Source organism: Fusarium mangiferae (assembly GCF_900044065.1).
Source record: "Fusarium mangiferae strain MRC7560 genome assembly, contig: FMAN_scaffold029, whole genome shotgun sequence".
Lineage (NCBI taxonomy): Eukaryota > Fungi > Ascomycota > Sordariomycetes > Hypocreales > Nectriaceae > Fusarium > Fusarium mangiferae.
The window spans coordinates 3,776-24,775 of NW_024573949.1; the positions used below are offsets into that span (position 1 = coordinate 3,776).

General features: G+C 40.3%; 5 protein-coding genes across 5 annotated transcripts; 2 read left to right on the forward strand and 3 right to left on the reverse strand.

Moving 5' to 3' along the window:
• Positions 1–4,414: 4,414 nt before the first annotated feature.
• FMAN_14281 (uncharacterized protein) lies at positions 4,415–7,353 on the reverse strand (the record flags this gene model as incomplete). Its single annotated transcript, XM_041826097.1, has 5 exons — positions 4,415–4,903; positions 4,962–5,006; positions 5,054–6,532; positions 6,581–6,891; positions 6,945–7,353. The coding sequence occupies 5 exons, from the start codon at positions 7,351–7,353 to the stop codon at positions 4,415–4,417; spliced, it is 2,733 nt and encodes a 910-aa protein (XP_041691412.1).
• Positions 7,354–9,142: 1,789 nt separating this feature from the next.
• FMAN_14282 (uncharacterized protein) lies at positions 9,143–11,225 on the reverse strand (the record flags this gene model as incomplete). Its single annotated transcript, XM_041826098.1, has 4 exons — positions 9,143–9,441; positions 9,493–9,813; positions 9,867–10,554; positions 10,608–11,225. 4 exons carry the CDS (start codon positions 11,223–11,225, stop codon positions 9,143–9,145), a joined length of 1,926 nt encoding a protein of 641 aa, XP_041691413.1.
• Positions 11,226–13,086: 1,861 nt separating this feature from the next.
• Positions 13,087–13,722, forward strand: FMAN_14283 (uncharacterized protein; the record flags this gene model as incomplete). The annotated part of the gene is made up of 1 exon (XM_041826099.1): positions 13,087–13,722. One exon carries the CDS (start codon positions 13,087–13,089, stop codon positions 13,720–13,722), a length of 636 nt encoding a protein of 211 aa, XP_041691414.1.
• Positions 13,723–14,588: 866 nt separating this feature from the next.
• FMAN_14284 (uncharacterized protein) lies at positions 14,589–15,642 on the forward strand (the record flags this gene model as incomplete). The annotated part of the gene is made up of 4 exons (XM_041826101.1): positions 14,589–14,967; positions 15,014–15,305; positions 15,352–15,446; positions 15,503–15,642. The coding sequence occupies 4 exons, from the start codon at positions 14,589–14,591 to the stop codon at positions 15,640–15,642; spliced, it is 906 nt and encodes a 301-aa protein (XP_041691415.1).
• A 1,264-nt stretch (positions 15,643–16,906) lies between these two features.
• On the reverse strand, positions 16,907–17,381 carry FMAN_14285 (uncharacterized protein; the record flags this gene model as incomplete). Its single annotated transcript, XM_041826102.1, has 3 exons — positions 16,907–17,068; positions 17,135–17,220; positions 17,285–17,381. The coding sequence occupies 3 exons, from the start codon at positions 17,379–17,381 to the stop codon at positions 16,907–16,909; spliced, it is 345 nt and encodes a 114-aa protein (XP_041691416.1).
• Positions 17,382–21,000: the final 3,619 nt, after the last annotated feature.

The window sequence follows — 21,000 nt, forward strand, 5'->3', positions numbered from 1 at the left end:
AATAAAATACTTAATAAATATATTAAATATTTATATTAAACTGTTAAGTATTGCAATAAACTAGATAATAAATAATTTTAATTATATATTTATAATAACTACTTAAAAGGATAATATAAAATAGTAAATAATTAGTAATACCTACTACCTAAAGAAATAAATCTATAATATTAATATAATATAAAAATAAAAATATAACTTCCTTTATAAATTTTATTTATATCTACTATATAGATACTAAAAAGTAATAAAAACACTTAAAAGACTATAAGAATAAGGTTATAAGGTTAAAAGAAAAGAAGTTAAGAAAATTATTAAATAATATAACTTATACACTAAAATAAAGTTATAACGATATAAACCTTATAGATAACTATAACCCTTATTAGTAGTATAACGACTTTAAGACTTAATTATAATAGACTTTATTATAAAGTTACCTTTATTAAAAGAACCCTTAACTAAAATCTTTTATAATAGCATTATAGTTATAATTAACTGATTTATAAAATTCTTATATTATATTTTATATTAGGAATTTATAGATATAGAATAACTTTTTTATATTTTTTATAGATATATTATTAATATATATAGACTACCTAAAGAAATCCTTTTAGATAGAAGAGGTATATTTATAGTAATATTTTAGTAATTACTTATAGATAGACTTAAATTAAACTATTAACTTATAATAGCATTTAGACTATAAGTTAATAGATAAACTAAATAAATAAATTAAATACTTAAATAATACCTATAGTATTATATTAACTATAAATAGAATAATTAAGTTAAGAAACTATTAATAGCCTAACTTATATATAATATTATATATAATAAAAGTATAAAATTTATATTAGCTTATATTAATTTTAAATTTATATTAAATATATACTATAATATATAATAAGAAAAATCTATTAATTTAGCTACTATTATTAAAAGTAATAATATAAAAAACCTATATAAAGAAATAAAAATAGAACTTAAATTTATTAAAAAATAAATAAAAAACTACTATAACCTAAAATAGTTAAAGGGACTAACCTTTTTAAAGAAAGATATAGTTTACCTAGCTATAAAAAACATTAAAATAGACCGATTAACGTATAAATTAAACTATAAATTTATTAAACTCTATAAAGTATTATAAAAAATCTTAAAAAATAACTATAAATTAGACCTATTATTAAAAGTTAAACTTTATTTAATCTTTTATATTTTATTACTTAAATTAATAGTAGATATAATATAAGTTAAAACTAGTAATAAGCTATAAAAAATCTTAAAATTAGAAATTTATAAAATAAAGGCTATTTAAGATATATATAAAAATAATAATTAAAGGGAATATTTAATAAAATAAAAAAACTACTTAAAAAATAAAAATACTTAAGAATTACTAAAATACCTTATTAATACCTAATAACTTCTAAAGAATTTTTATTAATAGTAAAAGCTTTTAATTATATAGTAAAAAAGCTTAAAGATAATTAAGTTAAATAATTAATTAATTATTTAATAATTATAGCTAATTATTAATAATTAACTAGCTTTACTTTTAACCTTAACTTTAGCTTTATAAAGTATAATCCTTTTTAAGGCTTTAATATATCTATTATAAATATTTTAAAGGTAATTATAACTAATTAAAATAGGCTATAAGTATAGTTAATTAATGCCTATTAAGTATGTGTTAAATATATTTACTATTTTAATTATAATTAAAATTAGTATTATTAATTTAATATAATTAAAGTCAAGAACTTATTAATGAGCTTATTTAATTTATTAATAGTTTTATAATTATTCATATAAGTATTTTTAAAAGATAGATAAAAAAAAAGTTAAAATTATAAAGGACTTATAGGCTTAACTAGGCTTTTTAAAGCTTTTTAGCTAATTAAGTAATATTTTTATTGTAATTAAAGTTATTTAAAATACTATAGCTTAAATATAAATTTATTAATTAAGTTTATTCAGACTTTAATTTAATTAAAGATTTTACTATTAATACTTTTATAGCTTATTAAAATATTTAAATTTTATTTAGTAATTATTATTAAGTTAAAGCTATATAATTAATTTATTAATTTATTAATATCTATAATCTTTTTTTTATTATTATTATTAACTTAATAAAGCTACTAAGCTATTAACTTTTTATATAAAGGCTTAAATAATAAAGTCTTTATAATAAGCTTATATCTTTAAGGTTAAAATTATATAAAGTTTATTTATTTTAATAGTATAATCACTACCCAAATTAAGTAATATTAATATTACTTATAAATTTACCTTTAATAGTTATATTAACCTTTTTTCTTTACTTTAATTAAAAGAATATTAAATTAAATTTATTATAAAGTATTCTTTTTAATTTAACTTTTTTTTTATCAATTATAGCTATTAATATAATATTTATATAAAATAGCCTATAGTTATATATTTAGGCCTATTATATAATTATTTATAATTTTAATATAGCTATTAAGCCTATTTTATAAAAAGTTAATAAAAGAAAATTAAAAAAAGTTTATATAATAATAATCACTATTAAAAAAAACTTTTTATTAAACTATTAACTTAATTTAATTTAATTTAACCTTTATTAAAATTACTATTAATATTACTATTTATTACCTTTTATAATATTATTATTTTATAAAAAGAATATATTTAATTAAGTAAATTCTATTTAATTAGCTATAGCTTCTTTTTGCCTGCTAAAGGCTTTAACTTTTAAATATAAACTCTTTTTTATATATATAATTCTTTATTTTATATAATTAACTTTAATAGAATTTTTTAGGTAATTTTATTATATATAAACATTAAATACTACTTATAGAAAGCCTACTTATAGGTTAATAAGGATTAAAATTAATAATACTTATAATTTAAAAGCTATAATCTTTCCTTAAGTCTTTAATTTAAAGATTTTCTAGCCTTAAGGTATTAATATATTATTAGTTAATTTTTAAAAATAAAATCTTAAATTAATATTACTTTTAAATAATATTAAAATTAAGGTTTAGGCAGTAAAGTATTTTATACTTAAAGGTAATTAAATTAAGTAATTAATAATCTATTTAATTATTATAGTTAATTATAAATACTTTTTTTATTTACTTTTATATTTATATTTTAGCTAAAAGGGTTATATCTTTAATAAGAGTTATAATCTTATTTTAATTAATTTTAAGATTATAATTAAATAAAGGTGATTTTTATATATTTAATTAATTAATAATTAATAATTATAAATTTAATATTTTAATTATAATTAAAGTTAGTATTATTAATTTAATATAATTAAGGTAAAGAACTTATTAATAATTAAGGCTTATTTAATTTCTTAATAATTTTATAATTATTAAAAAAAATATCTATAAGAAATAAATAAATTAAAAAAAATTAAAGTAATAAAGAAGTTATAATTTTTATTAATTAAGCCTTTTATAGCTTTTTAGTTACTTAGGTAATATATTTATTTTAATTAAAGTTACTTAAAATATTATAGCCTAAAGGTAATTTCATTAATTAAATTTATTAAGACTTTAATTTAATACTTGTATAGTTTATTAAAATATTTATATTTTATTTATTAATTATTATTAAATTAAAGCTGTATAATAATTTCATTTAATTAATTTAAATTAAATTAATAATAAATTATTAAATTTAAAAGACTTAGAAAAAGTCTGAAAGAAAGGTTATTTTTTTAAATTAAATTAAAACACTTTCTTTATTACCTTTATAGGCTTAAATATATATAAAGAGTAATTTTCTAATATAGCTAAAAGGGTTATTATAGTAAAAAGGGTATTACTTTTAATATAAAAGATTTTTATAAATAGAGTTAAATAAAGATAAAGTAATAATAAGGTTTTAAAACTAATAGTTTAAAGAAATTAAATTAACTTTATTACTTTATATAAATTAGTTAATAAAAGTTAAATTAATATTTATTAATTATTTTTATATATTAAAATATATAATTAATTCTTTAGTTTAAATTATTACTTCTTTATTAACATTACTTTTTCTATAATTCTTAAATATAAAGTTAATTAATTATATACCTAAATATATATATTTAATTGATAGATTTATTATTAACTTTAAGTTAATTTAACTTTTATTAATTAACTTATTAAAAAGTTAAAATGTCTTTAAAGTAATATATAAGGTATAGCTAATTAAAGTCTTAAATAAAAAGATAATATAATAAAATACTTATTTTTTAATATAATATAGTATAAGGTATTATATATTATACTAAAAAATATAATAACCTTAATAATAAGTCTTAAAGTTATATAGCTATTATTATAAATCTTATAATTTAATTAAATAAGTAGCCTTAATTTATAAATATAAAAAAGATATTTCTTTTAACCTTAATAGGCTAAATGCCCTTTTTATTATTATTCTGCCTTGTGCTGATACCTTTGTGCCCCCGCGGTACCTTACTCTGTGTGCTGTCCCTCTTTTCACCGTACATTTCGAGGAGTTCCTTTGCTGTCAATTTCTCATATGGTACCAGTTTCTCGTACAAAATCTTATTATGTGTCTTCTTCCGAGACGAAGCTTCTTCTTTCCTGGCCTCGAAAATCCCCTCTGGGTCGGACTCAAGTAAGGCGTATTTCCGTTTAGTTCTATGTATGAGACGAATGGTACGTTCCTCAGGTGGCAGCAGACTCAATACGTCAAAGCAAGTATTTGCCATGAGGAAACCGCCTCTCTCGTCTCGGAAGTTATATCCCTGCGCAGCAAAGTTCTCCAGGCAAGCTCTCAACACCCTTTGCCCTACCTTGACTATCTCGGTCGATTCATGAAAGTTGAGCTTAATCTCCAACAGCGTAGAAGACGGAGGCTGGTGAAGTACTGATGTATGCTGATGAAATTAAGTTTCTGTCCTTCATAATGAGATCTCCTGATTGATCTTCGCTTACCTGCTGCTCGACACACGTTTTTTCGGGATGCTGGTCTATGTGACTCTGGGAAACAAGTTAGAAAATAGTTGAGACAGCTGCGATAAACCCACTGGTGCATCAATTCCTTCTTTCAAATCGTCCATCTTTTTCTCGAGCTCCTCCTTGTCTTTTTGCAGTTGGAGTATCGTTTCAGTGTTACACTTTTCTGTGTTCTGCAAGGGGTCAGGTTCTCCTATAGGGACGAATGAGCTACGGTTCTGAATACACACCAGCGTGTCGATCTCTTCTTTCAGAGACTTGACTCTGGATTCGAGATCTCTCTCCTTTTCTTCTTGAGTTCTTAACCTTCCAGCACCATCCTGTTCACGTTGTTCGTCCTCTCGTAATCTCGATCGAACACTTTCCAACCTTTCGATTTGTTTGTTGGTCTTTTCGAACAATTCGGCCTCCACCTTCTTCTTCGCCTCGATATTCCGGTTAATATTCTCCAGGCTTTCTTCTTTTTCTTTCACTTTATTCGCCATTTCCCAGAATTGGCTTCTCATGGATTGGGCGTCTTCGCCTTCTGATGTCACAGTTTTTCGTAGCTGCTGAACCTCCTCCTCTAGCTTCGTTTTTATGTCCGATAACTCCTGGATGTCCTTTCGTATTGTAGCCTCCTGCCACTTATCAACTTGTATAGCTTCGTCTCCCAGACTCTGTTCGTCAGAAAAGGCGGCCGCATTCAAGAAATTCTCTATGCCCTTGAATTCATCACCGAATACATCAAGGTACAGTGATCGTTGACTGAAAAAGAACCTTGACCCCGGACACTCTGGGCTGAACGGCTTGTGGATGTTCTCTAGGAAAAGAGAATGCTTGTGTTCTTCTTGATCCTTGGATAGAGGCTTTCCATCTGAGTAATTTGAGGAATCGCCTGGCGTCTTTGAAAAAGACTTTTCTCCTGTGGATGGCAGTATCATGCGTGGCTGATTCACAATCGCGGTGATCTGTGGCGTGCAATAACCAAGCTTCTGGGCTAGAAGAGCGAATTGGTAAAGTTTTGACTCATCTATAAAATACTTAGGGGCTGCTTTCTTCCTCTCGATCTGTTGTGATATCGATGGGTGCTCTCGGAGAGCAAAAAGCCAGAGCTGCCTGTACGCCAACTCTTTTTCATTGATTTCGCCCGCCTCCACCCATTTGCAACGGTTATCCGCAACTTGTAGCATGCATGGGTTTCTCTTACTAAACGCGTCATCTAGGTTTTTTCTTATGTTCTGTGGTGTCCCACTGACCAAATGTCGAAGACAGCCGGTGACTTCTTTCAGGTAACCGATGTTTTTGATAAAGATGCTAAATGTGGGCACCAAACGATCTCTCGTAGCATATTCCAATCGATTGAGGATATCCCGTCTCTCGTTATCCTCAAAGTTCCGGAGAATCTTATTGGCCATATCTCGGATATCGTCATGGTGTTTTTTGCTGGACCCTGGGGTTTTCCCCCCAACCTCTTCGAGCATCCTCGTTGACAGTCTCGATTTAATGCTATCGTTGGAGCCGCAAATGTCCCGCCAAAAGTCGAGTACTCTCTTCATTTGGTTGACGTTCTGGTGACATCAGCATGAATCTTGGCGTCCTGGTGCTGAGCTGCTCACCATCTTATCAGGCGCGGAGATCCATCGCGATATATTGCCAAGTTGTGCCCCGCCGAAAAGTGCGGGAGTTTTCTCAAACTCTCGAATTAAATTCTTATACTTGACGTGGTTCTTCCACAAGCGCTGCAAACCCGTCGCTTTACTTTTTGACTTGCGGGTAAGATGCGCGAGCCACTTGTTTTGATGATCGTCGAGGGAATCCTCATGCTCGAGCCAGAAACGGGTGGTCCAGTAGAGAAGCTCGGCGTCGCTGGGCTCTTTTTCGCTTGATCTCTCGTCTTTCAAATCCTTGATTGCCTCCAAACTGAGATCTACTACGATCAAACGAGGTTCTCATTGAGGGCTGGAGGCTTGCTTGACATACCTTGTTGGTAGAGACGAATTACCCACCGCCTGTTCATGTCTTCAGCAACCCTCATCGCTGCTAGAACACGATCTTGTCCTCGCAGGCAGTGAACGCGTGAACCGGTTGCAAAGTTTAGTTCTACTATTTCAACATCATTTCTCTTGAGTCTTTCAGAAGAAACATTTGCATTTTTCAGCGCCTCATTGAGCTGCGTCTGGTCAATCAGCGCCGGGATTTGGTGGCTAATCTGGTGCGGTGCAAAACTTATCCCGTTCAGAAAAAGGCCCCCTAGACTCTCGACGTTATCCCAATCAGGCTCACTACCAGGCAGTCTTGTGTCGTGAGTTAAGGAGAAGTCCAAAACTTCTAAACGGACGCTAGCTGTGCCAAGGAACTTCTGTGTCTGCTCATCTTGTAAACGCTCCATTGTATGGGTATGGAAGATCTACTGAAGGGGCAGAGTAGACACGTAGGGCATGTCAAGTGTAATAAGAAAAACTTGCATTCGAAAATTTGCCAACAATATAATCCATTAATGGCTTTTTACAGCTACAGGTATCTCTTTCTGTATTTCGGTCTTGTAGAAGCTTATCCGCTTTTGCAGCTAGCCAGTATTGGACCAGCGAATCATATAAAGTCCACTACCTTCGTATGTCACATTCTCTCTCCGACTAGCTTTGGTACGTCGTACTCTACAGACTCATTCATGTCATCTAGAGCGAAAAGGAATACAGCGCATGACATTTTAAGCATCTTCGGTCAGGGCGCCCAGGCTTCCGAGCGAGCTAGTCATGAGCACCAAAAAAGTGAAGGGACCAGCCAGAAGTCTTCTGTAATTTCAAGTGACACTGGAGCAACCCAAGAAGAAGCGGTTCTGAACAGAAGACTCCCCAAGAAAGTCTCTTTTGCTCCAACTGAGCCTATAATTAGGTCCAGATCCTCAACCAATTCTCCTAGACTAGCAGCTCCAATCTCAAGCGCAGAGAGTAAAGTGGGTAGTTCGGGTAGCGAACAAGACACAAAACCTCATGTGAAGGCAGAATACACTATCACTATCGGCCATAATTCAGTATTATTAGCCCGTCGAACAACATCGCATGGATTCTACAGGGATCACGACAGGGTGCTGTTGTGGGATATTTCCGGAGAGGAAAAGGAGAACGATTATCGAGTTCAAATGACCAAGTCCATCCAGGACGATCACTTTGTCACACCAATCGCTGCTTATAAATCATCAACGGGCATTACCATTGCATATGAGCTCATGGCCGTTTCTCTATTAGAAGTGGCTATTTGTGGAGACTTTGAGGAGTCTGAGCTGGTCGTTATTCTCAAACAGGTCTGTTACTAGTATCCCCATGATTTCGCGCAAGGCATATCTCTAAAAGCCCTTATGCTGAGAGGTCAAGGTTGTCGACGGTCTGAAGTACTTAGAGCAGAGAGGAATTGGCCACCCGAAATTGTCCTGTAGTAGTGTGCTTATGAGCACCTCGGGGCAGGTCAAGATCGGTATGGACAAGCTACTACTTACCTCTTTTGGTTACAGGACTGACTGGGCTTAGGGGATCAGCACTTTTGCAGCGAAGGCGGAACCGAAAACCTTATAACAGGTTTGTATAAAATCCTTGAGACATTACTGACCGGCCATGAGAAAGGAAACTTCAAGGAGAATATGCAATCTACCAGATGGGGTGATCCACAACTGTATGAGTTTTTCGACACTGTGGAACGTTTCAAAAGTGAAATGACACCGGACTTGACGACCCACGCCAAGTTGGAGAAAATCGCACAGGTAGGAACTCACTCTTCCATATCCACAGATAGACTGATCGGAATGGAAAGCATCCATTCTTGAAGCTGAGCCAGGAACAGCTACCGACAGCAGGCTTTGCCTTGCCCATTCTGTGGCGATTCCGCTGGCTGACGAAGGACGTGGACGATATCTCTGACGAGCTTTCGGACAGAACATTGTGTTGAATCTTTGGCCTAGCTGAGGCCGAGATGTTTTCGATAGATTGTCCACTGCGGAGACAGAATGCTAACACCAGGAACACGAGTACGGTCTAGCTATTTAGTATAGAGTCAATGACATAAAGCCAATTCCAAATGATCGATTGCCAGGATGCTAACTACTAGTACACTCGTATTGATGTTATTTTAAAGATGTAAACTAGCTGCGGCTCAATCATAGTTATCCGGGGCTAAACTAACCTGTCTCAACAAAGGTCCTTGGAATAACTTTCCGTCTTATACTGAAATTCCTGGATTCTTCCACAGGACTCATCATTTCTAGACTCGTAGGAGCTCCTGACATCTTTTCCACGAGCACTATCATCCAGCGGAACACCTGCATCAGCTTGCTTGTCGTTAATATTGGATTTGAATTGGTTGACAGGATCCTCAAAAGAATGTCTGTCGTCCTCTGGCTGGTAATCTGTGAATATTAAATCAAAGAGGCTTGATTTCGCTGTCGCGAACTGGACGAGATCGTCCCTCACATCCCCCGAAACAGATGCTGTGATGGTTATGAGCGTTCCTCAGCTGCAGAGTACGAATAGCCACATACCTGCTATCAATTTGGGCTTGCTGACACTGCTGTCTGCCGCTTTTGTTGCTGCTTCTTTTCTTAATATGTCGGCGAGAGGCATTTGGTATTCGTATAAATGAACTCTTTTCCACCTCTTCCTCATCTTTTTGACCTGCTCAATCATATCTTTCGCCCAATCGGGTGGAATTCCATTTTCGTCATAGTAAATCGAAGTTTTGACATACGTTTTGTCCTCCTGTAACTGTGTGTTGTTGTTTTCACGACTCACGTTCGTCCCACTTGCCTTATTATCTACTTGGATGGTTTCACCAAGTAGGTCATAAACTGCGCAGAATTGTTCTGAATCCAATTAGTTTTACGAGAACACGAGGTTTAGGAACTCAGACACATGCCCCAAGAGGAAACCTGCCAGACTAGGTGCACAGGATTTATTTTAATCTCCTTGTTATGCGCTGCACGAACCAGCCACTGAAGATAGGGTGAGAGTGCCACAAATCCCAAGCCCGTGGCTACTAACAAGACAGTTTCGTAATTCTCCACCGGGATCCTTGAGCCGTAGGGGCCGGCGAATATGGCAATATTCGATGTCATGCAACGCTTGGCCAGTTCCCTCAGATTGTTCGTGAACCCCCTCTTCACATCAACGACCATCCTCAACTGGGTTTCGACTTCAGAAGAACAGTTTCCTATGCTGAAAGGATGGCTTTGCAGGACCGAGGAGAGGGTGGTCGGGGTCCATAAGTTGATATACTGCCCTGGTTCTACACGAAGGGGCCTCCGCAAGCTGATGACTATTCTTACGTAGCGAGATGTCCCGTTCTGCTCGAATGAAATGGATTGAAACCAAAAGTGGTTTCTATACGCCATTATAAGCACTCTTGTGAGCAGCAATAGTAAGAATATGCCAGCGATCACGCATAAAGTTGCTCGCACCAGTTGCTGATCGGCCGGCACGTGGCACCATATGGCGTACCCTGACAACAGTGCAAGAGTATTATGTACGAACAGAACTAGTTCGTACGGTAGGAATGTAGCAAGCGCTCTGAGAGGTAACACAAGACTGCAAATGCCCAGTAAAGCCTTCCGAATATCATTAGCTTCAAAGAAAAGGGCAGTATGCGGTGAACTCTTACTAAGGCAGGGAGGAGATCACGGATTTGCTCTACAGCTAGCCACCCTCTCTTCGAGAAAGCTCCAGCGGCATGAAGTATACTCAGAACTACCACGACGTAGCCCGCGCTTGCATGCAGTTGCTTTTGGGCACGTAGACCTATGCGTAGAACAGAGGTTGAAAAGTCAAGACCAGGGCCAAGGTACAGTAAGATTGCGTTCGCAATCGCCAACTTCCCTGCTCTTGAGAACACTTCCTCGGAGCTTGATATGTTGACGAGAATAAAGGCAAAGTTTATCGAGAGATGAAACATGATAAACATAATTTGCGCGCGAGTATAGGTATCCAAGCTACTTCCACGCCGAAAGATCTTTCTATACAGAATGCGCCTCATCGCCCAGCCAGTCACCCTTCTTCTGACGCGGATCAACATAGCGAACTCCAATGGCTTTTTAGAGCAAGAGAGGGCCAGCTTCAGGCCAAATATTATCACTGGTCTCAGCGCAAGCAGAATCAGTAGAGCTATTATTCCTATGGTATACAAGCCAGTAGTGCTTCCGAAAACATCTTTGGTCGTTGGCAGCAGCTGCATGCTGTCAAGCAGATATCGTAGACCGATAGGGTGGAGTGAGAAATACATCCTGAATTTGGAGTATTTGTACATCATTCTTATACTATTGTCATCTTGTCTCATTAAGGTGAGAAAGTGGCCGTGGCATTCTGGAGGGCGACGCCATATAGACAGGCGCGGCTTATTGAGTTACAGTCCTAGATTAGTGAAAGCTGGGCTCTATACATCACTGACTGGTGAGATACTGAGATTTAGCATCGAAGGACGGCTGGTACTTCATCGGTTTCCAGACAGAAGTCAAGATCCGTGTATGTCCGACCGCCTAATACGTCCAATATCAGATTCCACCTCCGTTTTACCATCAAGGAAGATGCTGAAAATGCACAGAAATGGACCAAATGTACATAGCCAATGTACGACTAGTACAGTTGCAAACAAACACGACTCTATTGCGCCCGGTACGCTGTGGCAACAGTCTGTTACGATCGTTTGGTTATACAGCTAGGCAGACATAATAGTGTGATAATGACTGAAGCTTAAAGGGGGAAGAGATCTAACCGACGGATTACCAGGTGATATCATTGGGTCACCTGATCTTATCAGAGATCTTGTACAGCAGTTGTGACGGTTGGGGTTTACTAGGTTCATGTTTGCAGCAAGTTTGAAGACTTGTCTTTCTTGTTTATATTTATACATTCTTTTATAAACTCCCTGGGTTTGAGCGATCTTGGTATCATTGCTCCTTTGTTAAGTTTATTAAAATAACTACTGTATTACAAGCACCCGGTTTTAAACATTGGGGAACGTCAAGATATCGAAGAAAGTAATATAATTTGTACAGTATTAAGCCTTATTATACCACGCTATCTTTTTGGATTCTGCCCTATTTGGATTCCCGCAATTGTGGACGCTTCCGCCCTGGAACTGGCCGCTGTTTACGCTTGCACTTAGATAGTCGGATGACATTCTGAAACATCTTTCCTGCGGTAGACACGCAGTAACCCTTGTACTATATAAATCCTACAGCGTCCTGGATATGCTTGGATATCTGGTTGCTCAGCCAAGTACCACATACTACAATGAAACTCAAAATACTGTTGTGGAGCTTTGTCCTCTCTGTAGGTGTTGCCGCCCTGCCAATTGCTCAGTCTGAACGAGGTCAACGAGGAGATCGCCTAGACATTAGAACCAAAGATGAATGCCAGGACTTAACGTCCTCAGGAGGCTTGCAAGATGTATATAAGCTTATAACGTGTTTTTGGAGAGACCGTACCTCTAAGATTTGACTATCGACCATCCTCAAAACAGGTTGACAGCAAAGACCGGACAGCATTCGTACTACGTCCGGCGGGGTCGAACAAGTGGCGGATTGAGAGTTTAGTGACCCAATGAAAAACCACTCTCCAACTTACAGCATAAGCCAGATGAGTTGGGTCAAGTTGGCCATAAGATTCCAGTTGGAAAGGGGCAGCAAAGGGACATCGTATTCAAGCTTGGACTGAGTACTTCACAAGGTAGTAGTCATATCAATGGAACCTCAGGATCTCTTGACTAGGGTCGTGTGGATTATAGGCCAAATGGCAGTATGATTACAAGTTGAGTGGCCGATTAATCAACAGAGGCTGAGGATCAAAACGGACTGTATGAATGTGACTGGGAGAAATTTCGTATTCCCTGTGCGGACGGGATGACCAATGGGCTGGAAGCTGACAAGATCGTTTTCTATTGCATGCTCATGGCGCATTGATCGAGATCCAATACTGGCCGTGGCACATTAAGACTGTTCAAACTCTGTTCACAGTCACATGGATGCCATATTTAAACTGAATAAGATACCGTCTATCTGTAACTTTGAGGACGTATAACCTACTCCTACCTGGGCCATACGCATATTGATCTGGCAGTCTTCTGGACAAAAGACAAGGACAGAATGTTTGTCTTTTGGTCCATCCATAGGGATCGCTTCCCAGAAGCCACTACGCCACTGTCACGGTTTGGACGATACCTGCGGGCATCCGTGCTGCTCATCATTCAGCTGGCTTTGATGATTGGCATGCCGGCGATAACCAGCTTTCTGGCATGGTCTACCCGAAATGAACTCTGGTCAGCCCTGACCGATGCAGGGCTTGCGAGGCAGGCAAAGGAGGTCCTGGGATACCTTATCCTTCACACAGTATTCCTCGTATTGCTCATCTGGGGTGCCGTACCCATCTTGGCGATGGGCAGGGTGTACCACAGACGGGGAAGAATCGCCGCGTATGCGACGTTCGGCTTGATCATGGGCGTGCTTATAGGTGTGTCTGTGCGCACGATGTATCTGACATGGAACTGGACGCTTCGCTTTGAGGATAACGCGAAGCTTGCTGGACAGTGCAGTCTTATCACCCGCACCCTGGGCATTCTGCTGTACTTGTGTTGGTTCTCGGTTGTCCTCTCTGTTTTTTATGTGTTGCGATTCGGCACACCCTTGTTTGTTCAGAAGATATTGGATGACGCTGCACATGTGCTGTTTCCTACCAAGATGCGTTCGAGAACGGTGGACGAGAAGGAGAGGGCAGGCAGCTGACACAGAGCGCCAATTGGAAAAATTACAACGCACAGTAGCGAAAGGCGAAGAGATCTTGTCGCTGATTGACATGGCTGGGAGCATATACGCGCGGAAGTGGAACAAGGCAGGCGGTCTCAGAAGACTAAAATTGTGCTGCCTGAGGACCGATCCAGGGATGTGTACATGTTGTCTTGTGCCGGGGTTACACGCATTGGTGCATAATTTAGAGCGTCCCTAATTACACACAATACCGCAACGGCTGTTCAACAGTACATGCATGTGATGGCTGCTAAGTCCTACGTGAAACATGAAGCACGCGTTACCCTCTTGTGGCGTGTTCCGTCGCGTATCCGCCGCGCCGCGTCGTTAATCAATAGGTACCATCTCCGTACCGTACCCAGCAATATTATGCACTACCAGTACTGACAAGTGGAGATGAGCCGAAGGCGGTCCGTGCTTGCCTTGCCCAGCTCTTGTTTTTGATGTAAACACTGCTCTTCACAATCGCCAAGTCCGTCTCCACACGGGAAAATTCGAAAGGTCTCTCGCAGCTGGTTTGGCCAATGAATATTTTTTCAGTACCCTGAGAATTGGGGGCAGCAGCAAAATTATCACCGATATGGACCAATGCTACTCAGTTGCGGCATGTCTTCTCACCCAACATGCTATTTGCTTTTGGCATCCATTTTCAAGCTCTATCCCTGCCCGTTACAGGGCCGGATGTAATGATTCGGAGCCCCTTTTTACGTACTGATAAGCCCACGTTTCTTCACCTAACAATCATCATGTTATATAGAGACTCGATTTCCACCTCGTAGTTGGGACAGAGCCTTTGCCAGCCTCTACAGCGATTTCCTTCACCACACCTTCCCATCTCTGACACAATGGCGACCCTTCCTGCCAATCCTCACATTGCTGTCGCCGTCGTGATAGACGGTAGGCGAGCTCAGGAGTATCAACCCCCTTGGCTCCTATCGCCTCCCGAGTCGAACAGGAGACATGGCCTGCCTATCGCTAAATGCTACATTGAATCCCAATCCCAAAAAGCGTTCAAGATTCAGTGTCGGGTTTCACCTCGCTTCTCATTCCCGCCTGATACGGACTTGCTCCTCGTCTCTGTCTTCGTCGATGGGCATTTCTTTGACTCGAGGGCTTTTCCAAAAACAGAACTCGGTTGCATCGAGGAAATAGGGCATAGACAGCGAGATCCCACAGACCCCTCGTCCGGCTGGTACAACATGACTTTTCAAAAGCTCACAAGTGGCAAGTCTCCTGTTGCTGTTTTGGAATATGGCTCACATAACTACAGTGGAAGACGCTGATCAGAAGACAATCAACGCTGATTCTCAGCGTATAAAGACCGTAGGAATTATTCGGGTCGTTGTTGGTGTTGCCAAAAGCGTGACACGCTCTCCCAAAGCTCCTAGGTTTGACGATGGCAAGAGGCATGAGCCCCTTCGCACTTCTCGAAACGGACTTGCTCCCAATGATCTTGAGCAAGGCCTTGGAACCAGGTTTGACGATGGTGAGAGCAACAAGTTCCTTGAATTTTCCCAAAAGGTACTTGTTCTCAACAATCTCGACCAAGGCCATGGGACTAGGTTTGCTAACCAGCTCAATTGATATGACATGTCTGACATGCTGCAGCTACCACAAGGTTGATGATGCTTTCGATTCTGTTACCTTACCTTGTCGGAATAGACAGGCCCTTGGATGTTTCGTCTTTTACTATCGGCCTTATGGTATGTCCCTGTTGCTTATGGTGGAATGGATATTACTGAACCAAGTGGCTTTGTAGACGTTCTCCATGCTGAGGATATACTTAACCCCAACTTCGTCAATCATGATGCTCATGGCATGCGGCTCTCAACTCAAGACGACAGAGTCAGTATCATGTCTAATGGACGTATTGCCATCGACTTGACTCGTGGCCCGTAATGGGCAGCCGGTGGACAGTCATGATGCGGCAGGGAGAGTTGGAGCAGGTTGCTGAGTTAAGATCTATTCTACGCTTGGGAGACATGGATTCCCTTGGATAAGTGGCTTCCTACGTTCTGTTTCTTACTTTTCTTTGCTTTTGAAAATACCTTGTTACTTGAAGAATAGATTTCATCCACTGTGTTACTAGAACCTTGTCACTTCCCTCAACTTATACCTTGAACTTAATATTGTTTGAGCTATGTGATACCTTACGGAAGTACCTCGCCGCGACAGTTGGGAAGTGGTTCTGTACCTAGTCGTGACTGTATAGTTGTTACGCGGCATCACGATCGTTCAGTCGTTCAAGGCTGAAAGGCATTGCACGCTTTCAGCGTGACGACGTGGCATCCGGTACGACCGCAAGCAGGCTGTAGACTTGATAGCGAAATTGCTCGAAAGCCTATGGTGAAGTCGGCATCGCCCTGTCTTTTCACCAATTTGCCAATGTATATATCTTTTGGTACAGGCAAGCAAGACTCACTGGAAAGTGCCTTTGTGCTTCTGCCCGATATGCTTACTCGCAGCCCCGGGTGCTGTCATGTTGTCGTTCAGCCTAGAACCTAGTTTCTGGATATAATGACAGACTCCACCCATCTAAGCTCTGCATCGCCACTCTCTGTCATAAAAAAGCAACCATCAACATTGCAGTTCACTTCCTAAAACATAATATCATCATCAAGTAATAAGAGTGCCCGAATTACCTCTAAAGCTTGGAATCAATAACTACTGAACAAGTTTAATGTCAATCATTAGATTATGATTCAAACGAAACGAAGTGATCCTTAGACAGCGGGAAATGGTCATGGATTTTATTAATAACTGATGTGATTTTCTAAGAGGCTTGTTGGAGGAATACAACGGCCTTTTCCACAAGAACAAGAGTTCCAATATCCTGTTCTCTCACTCCTTCCAAAGCCTTGCTGTAGCTCGAGCTATGACTTGAAACCTCCCCGACTTCACTCTCATTATTTGCCTCCGAAAGAGTGAACAAATCTGGTAGCAAGCAGATCTTAACGTCTTGACTCAAGCACAGAGTCTCCAGCCTGAGCTCGGACGACCTCCATTTTCTCCACGTCGAATGCTGTACCGGGCCTGAAGAAGAAATACTTGAACCTTTTTGCAGACAGCATAAGCTCAAAATTGACTGTTGGCGCAACACGAAAAGTCGCCTTCATGAAGCCAATAGTGTCCGTGTCTAGTTCGTTGTGACATGAGCGTTGAGTCATATCCTGACTTTCCAGGGGCAAAAAGCAGCTTGTATTTTGCAGCACCGAGCTTGAAAGCTACTCCAAACTATCTGAAAGACACCTCTCCTTAGCATGTTTGACTGATAGGAAGGACTTGATGGAAATAATGTCGAGTTGTTGGAGTGCCTTCCATCCACCTAGTCTTGTTAGATCGACCTCTATCCAATAAGCAAGGTTGAGGGTGAAGAGAATAGAGTGCTTACTTTGAGTCGCGATATGCTTTCAGTACTGGTCCAGGAGTGGTGCTTCAGCAGCCAGAAAGTCCGGAAATACCTTTTCGAGGGCGAGGCTGAATATACCCGCCGTTAGCAGAGAAATTGAAATCAATTTCTTCGGGATAGGTGCTGCCTCACAGTGGCAAAGAATAGAATCGAGATCGCAGCGTTTATCCGTGTAGCCCAATTGTTTCCAAGTGAGAAAGTCCTGTTCGCTGTTTAGGGAGGATGCCATCCTCACTCAAATTGCAAATCGTTCTAGACATATCGTTAATCATCGAGTACAGGTTAGCATGTCGATCCTCAAGGCTGATGTTGATAAACCCAAGCTTGCCTGCTTCCAGTGCCTCGTCGGCTTAGGTGATGTCCAGCTTTCTCGGGACTGAGCTATTCCGTACACTACACCCTCGGTTTATCACTATAGGGCAGACATGGGGACTCACTCAGGGCCACCACTGGGATTACTTGGACGGCATGTGTTATGTGCAGTTGAGACCTGTCGCTAGGAGCGTATTTCCACCACGCTGACATAACCTTGGTATTCCGACGGATTTGCCGGCGACTTCTCCGAGCATGGCTACCTGGTCTGTTAGCGAGTGGTCAGGCTCAGACTTCGATTGGGGGGCGGATCAGGACTACATTGCCAACGTGTCATCGTGCAGTTGGAAGGCCGAGCGTTAGTTAACCCTGTCTCAATCAGATCTCCAGATACGATTAGTGACTCCCATTATAGCGACAGGTAGCTCTCACGATAAGCGACTAGGCAACGTGAGCTGACTTTTCGAAGCTATCCCACTTAGCCATCCAGCTGTCTGTGGCGAAGTGGTGGGCAGCCAATCGGTGTCGAGAAAAGTGGGGGGTGCTACAGCTGAGCGCGCTTTCTCGGCAAGGTCAACAGCAACGGAACGCGCCACGAAACGTCTGTCTGGTCAGCAGTTCATTACCGCAATAGAATGCAACGTCTAGACTCTCCTCCCCTTTTAGACCTCCTACCATCCACAGCTCCACGACGACAATTCTCATCGAATGCTCAACATGACCTCTCAGCAATCCGTCGTGTACAAGCCGAATTGATGAACATCACACCGATTTGCTGTCCGCCGGACCGCGCTGCTGCATAAGCATCCTCATCCTGCTCCTCCACTGCCGCCGTATTGTGTATCGTTGCACCAACTCCTTGGGCGGCCTCGATCTCATCGCTTTCGCATCGCCTGCTTCCCGCCACCGTTGCCGTCCACCTTGGCCTTCTGCTCGATCCGCAGCCAACCCTCGACCGACATATCAACCAATAGCAAGATGATGTTGTCGTCCGCTCTATAGATACTTGACGGAGTTGCTGGTCCAGTGCCTTCGTAGATGACTTATTCCTGGAAGCATGCAATGAATGCTGAATTGGTGAGTTAACAGTGGTACCAGAATTGCGAGAGAGACCCAGTCTCTCTGTTGAACGCCCCACGATACGCCTTCGACTCGTCCATGGAGCTCTGTTACCGTCCACACTCTTCCGACCTCCAGTCCTTTGGACCAACAACCAACAACAAGTTGCTGACGCATCGAGCTCCTCCCTCAACAGGTCACCCACGACGATCGAGACCGAGAAAAATAATGTGATGGTGTCGTGAAGCAGATCCAAACCATCCTCTACCAAATGGACGAGAAGACTCGGGATGTCGCTTGTTGAGAGGGTGGGCATTCGTTTACACCGAGGCTAGAGTCGCCGGCGACATCCCAGTCATCTTCTAGTCGAGGACGTCAATGGGCAATGCGCTCCAGCCGCAGACTCTTACACCTGTCGTGCAAGTACATGCTCAGAGCCGTCAGCACCCACTCACCACCACAACCTTTCATCGCTATGTTGTCTTTGTCAACGCATACAAGTCTTCCCTGTTGGGGGCTCTAGCAGTTCCTGACGTGGGAATATCCATCATGCTGCTTCATGTTAGACAGTGGCATTGAGGGGCATGGCTCGTACGAGAGTTGCAGTCAGCCAGCGGTCGAACAACGAAACTACCGACTCGGGCGTCACCTCTCGCCGTAGACCTCGCCGCCTCTTGGATCGCAAACATGATCAAAGGTCTAGGATGCAACAAACGCTCCTGGATTGCCAAGTGCTCGGGAAAGGAGTCGCTGATCTGGCGAGAATGTTGTCCGAAACTTACAAGGCACAAGGCTAGTACAACTTAGTTACTTTGTCGGTATGTTATACCTGCTCAATACTAGCGACATGGAGGGCGTAGCCTTTACCCACTGGATGTCGCGTCTGTTAGTGGCTTTTCTTATCCGAAATATCACTTGAGCAGTTCTTTCTCATCAGAAGGAATGTTGAAGAAGCGATGCCGGATGAAACGCTCCCTCATGGCCCGATCAGGGACAATTTGGAAGACATTGGGATGCAGCACCAAAGTTGAGGCTCCTCCGGAGAGCGGTTAGCGTCGATGGCGCTGGCCGAGCGACTTCAGGCTAGAGAGACCTTGTCGGCTTAGAAGGAGTATCAGATGCTGAGATTCGGCACCGAGGTATCCCTCCTTTCCATCAACCTCCTCAGCCCTCCCCTTCTCAAGTAGGTACGCGCAACCCAAACTCCAGGCGCTTCACGGTACCATCGCCCTTGAACCCTCAATCGTAACTACGTGCCCAGGCAGAGATTCCTTACCCTTTTTGTAGTAACTTTCCTGTTTACCATAAGCCAGTACCTGCCTGAACCTCGTCCTCGTTTACCCAAATAGCCATGGACTCCAGGCTAGACCGATGCACTATACCCGGGCATTCTTTCCGAAGATTGGCCTCTCGAACCCCCAACACAATGCTTGCGTCGACCACCCTGACAAAAAGGGCGCAGGCAGGTGGCAATCAACCTTGTGTTCAGCGATAGACTTCACCTCGTCTATATTAAATATGTTCAGTTAATCTCTTGTAATATAAGCCATTCGTAGTCCCTGTCTTAACATACCGACTTTGGTAGCAGGCATCTTCCAAGAGGGTGAACCGTTGCGCCGGGCCAAACGAGAATGAGGAAAAGGTCAGCCCCATCCACAGCAATAAAAGGTAAAAAACAACATGATAAGGATCACAAAAAGAAAGATCAGACTACGATGATGCAATCTTATCCTGCTCATATACACAAAACAGAAATGAGAGAGTCGATCAGTAAGTAACAAGATGAGAGAGCCTCTGCAACCCTTGGTAAACGTCTCATGACATAAAGGAAGGAGGAGCACGGTTAATGCGAAGAGCGTAGTTTCTGTCACAAAAGCCAAGCAGCTTCAATCGAGAGCAAATCGAGATCGAAGACATGGGAGCGATGATGACAACAACCATCAAGCGCTACTACGAGAATCCCGATTCCAAGAATCAAGGGACATTCGACTTCCCGAATGCCCGTCGGACGAGATATAAAAAACCACAATAGGCTCAATCGAAGGCGTGCGTAAGAAATTTTTGAACGCGTGAAAGCAGCACGCAGGCGTAGCGCTGCTGCCTGAAAAGTCTGGGTAGTGAAGTCAAGTAGACAGTGCGAGCCAGAAGTACTCTCTCCAGGCATAGATTGGAGAGGTACTCCATACTTGAAGCAAAAAATTGTTGGATCCCGGAGCGTACACCATGATTTGGTTACATACATTTGCCATGAGAAAACATCCTTCATTGAGAACGATCGTTGCAGGAGAAGAAGGTAACTAGGCATTTTCGAGCAATGAATGATTGAAAGCAAAGGAATACCAGAGTAAAGTTACAGGGACACGACTTCTCGTGAAGAAAAGACTACCATCTTCCACCTTTTTTTTCGACCTGCCGCCATTCACTCGCCTGCACCAGTTGCTCAGAATGAAATACCAGTGTTGACTCAGTTAAAGCAG